Source organism: Octopus bimaculoides, chromosome 5 (genome assembly GCF_001194135.2).
Source record: "Octopus bimaculoides isolate UCB-OBI-ISO-001 chromosome 5, ASM119413v2, whole genome shotgun sequence".
In the NCBI taxonomy this organism is placed as follows: Eukaryota; Metazoa; Mollusca; class Cephalopoda; order Octopoda; family Octopodidae; genus Octopus; species Octopus bimaculoides.
The window spans coordinates 36,611,506-36,619,926 of NC_068985.1; the positions used below are offsets into that span (position 1 = coordinate 36,611,506).

General features: G+C 32.0%; 1 protein-coding gene across 2 annotated transcripts in view; it reads right to left on the reverse strand.

Moving 5' to 3' along the window:
* Window positions 1-8,421, reverse strand: part of LOC106871304 (splicing factor U2AF 35 kDa subunit) — a 21,287-nt gene that overhangs the window by 11,273 nt on the left and 1,593 nt on the right. Inside the window, exons 2-4 of one of the 2 annotated variants that reach the window (XM_052968324.1) lie at window positions 6,813-6,900; window positions 3,781-3,847; window positions 3,477-3,534 (exon numbers count right to left, since the gene is read on the reverse strand). In XM_052968324.1, the coding sequence (XP_052824284.1) occupies window positions 3,477-3,534; window positions 3,781-3,810 (88 nt within the window). In that variant the 5' untranslated portion in view covers window positions 3,811-3,847; window positions 6,813-6,900. The remainder of the gene's footprint in view (window positions 1-3,476; window positions 3,535-3,780; window positions 3,848-6,812; window positions 6,901-8,421) is intronic. The other variant, XM_052968323.1, reaches the window with a different exon arrangement.

An 8,421-nucleotide genomic window follows, 5' to 3' on the forward strand; every position in this document is an offset into this window, starting at 1 on the left:
CTTCTAAAAATGATTTTTCTAGTTAATTTCTTTCAAAATGACATAACACTAAGCAACCGCTAAAAGTTATGGAATAAAAAAAAAAAATCAATTAAAAAAATGTCAACTAAACAAAAATTTGCTATACAAATTCTTGCTAGATGAACTAAAGTATAAAATTTTCATATACACATCCACTAATATCAAATTAATTTGACCCAAATTGTACTGTTTACATTTAAAGAGGTTTTTAGATCTTTCAATATTTCAATCATAAACAGTCTATAAATAATCGAAATATCTGCTTAGCTTCCAACACTGGAATTTTATAGTTTGATATTACATGTGTTCTATGATTTAAGACAGAACATACTTCAATTATAGGTACCCCTTTGTCTCAATATGTCATGCAAACAGCACAAATTGGTCTGGCTGGCAGAGAGATAGTGGATCACCTAATTATTGGAATAATCAAGAGTAGATAAATACAACCAGCACAAAATGTCTTGTCAAAAGACACATTTTCAGTAAAAGTTTAATTTACATTCCCTGAGTGTACTAATGTATTAATTTATGTATTATTGACTAAATGTCCAAAACACTGTAAAACGAGTGAAGTGATTTGGACATTGAGTCCCTCGTCTTTCCTGGACACTCTCCCTTAATGTGGTATTTTGACCCTTTTTTAAAAGATGGAGTTAAAAAATCATGTTAGTTCATAAGTGAGTGCACCAGCCATTTGAAACATTAAATGTCCCGGTTCTTTAGTGATTTGCAGAGTGCATGGGCCAAAAGTTGCACATGTAACATAGGGGCCATTGAAACAAAGTTCTAAAATCCATCCCCCTAGCTTGGTTTCCATTTTGGCATACTGTGAATAAAGCCCCGTTTGTTTCCTTCTTTTTCATAAACTGTGATAAGGAACTTTTCAGCTTGTCTTCTTTTTGATCTCCAGTTGCTCACCATTTCTATTACTGTCACACCAAACTCATTTGGCTGCACTTTCTTTTCGTATACTTGATTACTTTCAGTGTGAATTTCGCATAGTTCTGCTTTCTCTTCTGTGACATGATGTTTGGAATATATTTACAGTTTTATAAACTGATGAGCAGGAATGATTTTATTTTTATTGACTAACAAAGAACGCTAACTTAAAATGTGTAAAAACTAATTACACAATCTTTTTATTGTATTTTAATTGCCATATTTAATATTAAATTAACCTATCAGCCAATTAGAACACACCTAAGTTTCACCACACATCCACTTATTGATGCATTGTTATGTCAGCCAATTAACATCAAGGGGATGGGGGGTCTGAAGCCATATTGTTAGTATGTCCAGTTTGCATTACTCACTAACATCAAACGTTAATCCAAAAAGAGGCAGAGTTTGCTCAATTTAATCAGATAATGAAATACAGGAGATTGCAAACTGGAGAGAAACAAAAAAAAAAAAAAAAAAAAAAAAAAAAAAAAAAAAAAAAAAAAAAAAGGAAAGAAAAAAAAAGAAACTCATTAAAACATTTATGTATTCTTTTTAATGTTTATCCGATTTGTCTTGTAATGGATCATAGACTGCCACTTACCTGTTTCTAATTCCGGTCCAAAATTGAATGTTTAAATGCAGTCGATCAAAAACAAACAAAAATGCCTATTAATTCATTTTATTTCATATTTTCCGCAATAAAATTTTAAAAAATACTAATGTAAGAAAATATTAATGTTGGGTATCAATTGAGAGTACATTTCACTAATTAAACAGCTATGATGAGCACTGTCATTTCACCAAGTGACAGTGAATTTAAAGCTCAAATGGCTGGTGCACTGCTTTATGAACCGACATAATTTTTAAAAAATCCCTTAAAAGATATATCTGATTACTAGGTCTTGTGTATATGACAGCCCCAGTTGATTTTTAACCCTCAACCTGATGGAAAAATCAAATGGTAAGGGTTGATGTACTGAATGGAGTACGTAAAATTTTCCTTATAGAAATTTGACTTTTAGTTGGGAAAGAAAACAAAAACCTAGCAGTAATTGTTAACAACTCTTAAGAAAAGGTAAGATAATTGCAAGAAATAAAAAATAAAAAAAAATAATAATAATAAAAAAAACATGCTTACAGGAAAATTTTTGTATGTCAAAAGGAATAAGTCAGTAATTTGAAATGTAAAGTATACCTATTTTGGATAAACATACAATTTTAAAATCACTGTAAAGTGTAAACAGTGGTTTACACCAAAGGCTCTTGTCACCGTGGAAAGAAAACGCAGGATTATCTAACTAGTTTCTAGTCTTCTTAACCTTAATCAGAGAAAGTATCCATCTGTCCACAAAGCGGATTAGGAGCTTAGAGCTATTTACAGTGTATGGAAAATAGGGATTCAATTAAACTGGTCCTGCTCATTTGCATAACAGTTCATGACCCGATATGCTTAATATATGATACAGCATTTTAGATAATTTTGTAATGTATGCCATTTTGTTTTGATAACCATAATAGTAAAATAATAACCCTGTTGTCAGCATATGCTTTATTAACGCAAGTTAAACAAACCAGTCGAACTGACTTCTAGTTTCTATACACTAAAGTTATAAGCAATCACTCTTTACGTGAAAAGATGAGTATATTTTCTGTTTATGGTCTAAGACTCAAAACTAACCAGATCAATCCCACTTTTTGTCTACAGAAAGATTAAAACCAAATGCAACCACTATTTTTTACAGTAATGCTAAAATTGTATGTTTATCAGAAAGAGGTTTGCCATATATTTCAAATTATCCAAAATACTATGCAGTGCATTATTAAATAGTTCACCTAGTGGTTTGTCATTAGAAAGTGTCCAATTCTAAACTATTTAAAAACCTCTTAAAGTTCTTGTTTACATTCAACACAACAAACTAGGAAGGGACCTAACTTGACATAAAGTAAAAGATCACACATTTCCTATTCCTTTAAAACAAAACTTCCTAAACTGCTAATCTGCCAAAACTTAGAAATAAAGGCCTTTTTAAACTTCTAAAATTTCTGTAACATCAGTTAAAAGTAATATTTTTTAAATGTTTTAAAAATGATTCTAAACTTTATTTCTAATTAAGGATTTTTATCAAATATACTATGAAGAATAATGTAATTTCCAAAAGAAAATAATTTTGAATATTATTTAAAACACTTTATTCAAATTTTCATCGTTCTGCAATATTTTGATAATTTTTAGATTTACAAAAATAAAATAATGCATTTGCCATATTACTTAAGCTGCATTTTAACGAAAATAAGTTAAATTGTAGTCATAAATAGAAAAAAAAAAAATACAAATCAAATATTTCAAAAAAATAATTTGATAGTTTCAGTTTAAGACAGAAAGAAACCTAATTTTACACACTATTATTATTATATACCTATCATTAGGTCTACTAAGCCCCTGTAAAATGATAGTATTTACACTAACTGTGCTTATCAGATTAAAGAAAAAAAAAAAAAGGGCTATTTACTAATTGGCACAAACTTCCATAGGCTTCCAGGATAGGATGATGAATGACTTACCAGGAACTGCAAACAAAAAAAAAATCACTATATGAGGGGGCTCGCAATTTTGATTTCTTACACAGAAATGATACAATATTAAAATAACATCCATATATACATTATTCAATATATAAATTTTATATAACAGAGTTGAAGGAATACTCTGAACTGAAATTATTTTAAAACTGTATATGGAAATATTTTATCATTAAAGAAACTTGTAGTGTTGCTATCATAAAATGTAACAAAAGGTTTATCACCAATACTTACTATGAGAGCCATCAGCTGTAAGAGCAGCATTTTGGGGATTTAGGTACAGATTCTGTAGCAGTACTGTCTATATGAAGAAAGAAAAAAAAACAATTGTTATGAAGATGCTTATAACTAATTTTTCATTCATAAAACAAATCAACAACACTCATGCTTTAAATTCCTCTTGTACTGCTTTCACTATCACTACATTGAAAATATTCAGCCAGAAAGCAGAGTAGCTACGAGGTAAAAGTAGTGAACAATACTGGCTGCTTGATCATGAACTTAAATACTCTGCCAATTAAAATGTAATGGCTCTAGTAAAGGCATATAGCCATTTGCTAAATATTCATGGTTGATAAATAGCACATCAACTTCATGATAAAATACAAGTAGAATCCAACAAAAATACTTGCTTCATTATGACTTGTGACATACAAAGCCACAATGTAAAGTGGGGAGGTAAGACAAGCAGGCAAATATAAGTAAAAGCAAAATATCCGAAACAATCTATAGATGCAGCCGTAGCAGTGTGGTTAAGAAGTGCAACCACATGGGTTCAGGTAGGTCTCATTGCTTGGCACATTGAGCAAGTGTCTTCTACTCTAGCCATTGTCCAACCAATATCTTGAATATGGTAGATGGAAGACTGTATGGAAGCCCATATAAATGTCTATCTTTTGTGTTTGTCCCTCTGACTGCTTGACAACCAGTTACAACCCCATTGGCAAAAGAAGCAGATAGAGTTAGGAAAGAAAAGAAAAATTTAAAAAAAAAGAAGTACTAGTGTCTATTTGTTTGACTAAACTCTTTGAGGCAGCATCCTTGCATGGCCAGTTCAATAATGACTAAAACCAGTAAAAGATGAAAGATAACCTAACAATAAAGAACATTGCAAACCTAAGTTTTAAAAGCATTCAAATGTTTAATATTTATTTCTTCTATAAACATAAAGTTAATAATTGAAAAGGGATTATATATTCAGACAAAATGATGCCAGAGTATTTCAGGTGCTTATTTTAACCTTCAGATCCAGAACAAAGAGAAACAGCATTAAATGCTGTAAGTTATCTAATTTGATACCACACTGTTTCTGCCAAATTGCAGTCAGTATATTTTAAACATTACCATATGAAATCAGTTTATGATTAATTATTCATGTTTTAATGTCTGTTAATTAGAACCATGTGGAGAGCCAACCATAATAATTGTGGTAATATATTGCAGAATAAAGGCGGCAAGCTGGTAGAAACGTTAGCATGTCGGGCCATCTTTATGTTCTGAGTTCAAATTCCACCGAGGTCAACATTGCTTTTCATCCTTTCGAGGTTGATAAACGAAGTACCAGTTGCATACTAGAGTCATCTAATCACCCCCACCTCACCCCGAAAAAAAAAAAAAAGAAATTCAGGCCTTGCATCTAGAGCAGAGAAGAATCTATTGCAGAATAGCCTAAAGTAACTGTCAGGTGGAACAAAGAATTTACAGTGTCACTCACAGTTAATCACAACATAAGGTTCACACACAGACACCAACAAAATTTACAGAAAATTGAATAAGCTAAATAAAATAAAAAGACATAGGTGTGACTGTGTGGTAAAAGTTTGCTTCCCAAGCACATGGTTCTAAGTTCAGTCCCACTGCATGACAAAAAGGGCAAGTGTCTTCTTTGATAGCCTTGGGTCAACAAAGACTTTGAGTGACTGAAAGACAACCAAATATATGTGAGTGTTTACGTCCCCGTAATTTAGCAGTTCAGCAAAAGAGACTGGATAGGATAAGCATTAGGCTTAACCTTTTCGATACTGACCCGGCCGTAGCTGGCTGAAAAATTTTTTGGTTCATAAGACCAACCCAGCCGTAGCAAGCCGAGAGTACCCATTGTTATTGAAATGTGAATTTAAGCACAAATCTTCTTAGTACATTTGTGAAAATGTGTGATTTCACTTTGTAAATAGTTGAGTTATAGTATCCATTTGAAAATGGATAGGAGTTACATGCTATCAAGCAGTGATTCCAAATTTAAGGGTTTTTCAACGGAAAATATGGAGATATCGAGAAAAAGAATGAATGAGGTACAAAAGCACATGGTGTACGAGAATGAATAGGATATTTTTGTATCCGAAACCAAAAGCAGCAATAGTGACATCAAAGACGATTTTACATTGGAATAAAGTACAAACTTTAAAAATGTTTTTATTAGCAATTTTTCTGAGATGGGGTCTATCCATAGTCTTTCTTAGGAAGCAAAACCGTTAGACTTTTTGAAGAGATCACTGCGGAAACAAACAGTATTTGCCAGAAAAGCCCATGAAATGGGGGAATCTAAGTTTGGAAAATTTGTGAAGCAAATACTGGGTACTGCTGTGGATTTAGTTTTTATACAGGGAAAATAATGTTAGTCAGCTTGGGTACAATGTGGTCTGGAATTTATCACTTCCATACCATAACCAGGGCTGTATATTATTTTTTGACTGATTTTTTTTTAGTTCGATGAAACTTGCAGTGGATTTCAGTATTTCAGTTTATTTCACCTTTATGGGTCACCTGTTCTGTTGTGCATTAAATTTCAACTGATAATCTAGTGATGTGCACAATTCTTCTGTATCAAAATTTAGTTGCATACCCAATTGAATATTAGCTGAGGATTCATTTTCAATGGTGATGTTTAAACAAAATTTTAATAATTTTACCTTGTGCTCAGTTTATCTGGATTTACCTGTAATTAGAGTCACTTTGAGATAAAAGTTATGCAATAGAATTGATTAAGTACCCATTCTTTAATTATGTTCCAAATATCACATATGTTGATAAGTAAAAAAAGTTTCAGTTGCTTAATGAAACTAGTCTAAATTCATGATGATTTTAGAATTTAATTGAAACTCATGAGGGGTGTATTTTGGTCAGAAATATAGTAACGAAAGGGTTAAGAAAAAAAAACTGGGGTTGATTCATTCAACTGACAATGTTTCAAAATGATGTTCATATTGAAATAGTGCAACAGCTTGAGTAGGTTGAAAAAAAATGAGAAAATAGCAAAATTTACATACCTGACTGAAAGTGGGTTTGTTGTGCAGGCGAGAACATCTTTCTCCATGTCTACAAGCTCCAATTTTGAAGTAAAAGGAACAATTAACCCTTGAAAGGAAATTAAACACAAGTAAATTCACTGAAAACGAAATCATATGCCAAATAAAGGAAAGTAAAACAGCTTTCAAATTAGCATAAAAAATAATGATTACCACTGAAATTTCTTTTGTGAACATTAAAATCATTCACTACCATTAACATATCTTTACTAAAATTGTATACATGTTAGCACTATGAAAAACAAAACAGTTTCATAGCATGATTAAGAAATCATACAATATAGGAACTGCACTCGGCCACAAGAAAATGGTATGTCATTTGGAGTACAACAATGTTATTAAGTGGAGTCATGGTTTCAGAATAAAGCCATTAAGATTTTATACCAGTGTAATAAGAATGGCTAAAAAGAATGTCAGCTTTTATTTCATGAATGCAAAAAGGGAAAAACAATCCTTAATTATAAAACAGTAGCCAATAAGATGGATTGTACATGGAATTCAAAAAGGTATAGCCTTTTCACATAGTTTCATGTAAATTCAACTTGGGAATTATGGCATATATGTCTGTGGGATGCTCAGCTATTTGTATCTAACAAATGAATCCCCATTGGCAAACAACAGAAATTCACCACTGCTCCTGTACACTGTAACCGTGATGGACTAAGTAGCCTTCTGACCGGGGAGAATGTTGGCCAGCAGGATGGCATCATTTGAGAGCTAAAACAATGCAAAGCACATATGACCAGTGACATATAAACGACACCCAAGAGTTTGGTTAATACTGTATTTAGAGGTCACACTAAAGTAAGAGCAATAATAAATCTGAAGTGAAGAGTACGTGGATTTAAATGGCAAAAAAGGAAGACCATCCAGAAATATAACAATATCTAGGAGAGTATTGTAGCTCGCTTGAAGCATTGTCTGTTTCAACACACGATTTCACATCGGGAATATTGTATTATCTATAAAACAAATTCATAAAAATAAAAAAAAATTGGGGAGGAGAGGAAGTCTTTCCCTCTATACTTCTGCCGAGTACAAATTTATTCTTATACAAGAATGTTGTTGACAGTAACTTTGAAGAGTTGGCTAGCTAAGCCATTGTCACAGATTTCGAAGAATAACAGATAATGAATGATATCAATCAAAATAATGGCTCACCTTTCTGAAACGAGCTTTCAGAGTAATTTCCCGCAGTAATATGACAAAGTGAAATTAAAGTGTTCATTCATATCGTGTGTGCAAATAAATACACGCTTTACTTGTGGCAATAATGCCGTTTGTTTTTAAAAAATCCATTATTTTCTCTGGAGCAAGCTGCTTCAATATTTCCTCAAATGAACACTTTAATTTCACTTTGTCATACCACTGCGGGAAATTACTCTGAAAGAAATCTTTTCCGAAATGCGAATAGATTGATTACATATTTCTTTCATTATATGATTGCAGTTTTGTGAGATTTGGCTGTTATTTCTAGCATGTGAATAGCCTGCTTGAAGGCCAAGGCCGTAGAATCGGGGGGGAGAGGAGCAATTGAAATTTTGAAAAATTTTGGTAAATTTTCAAATTA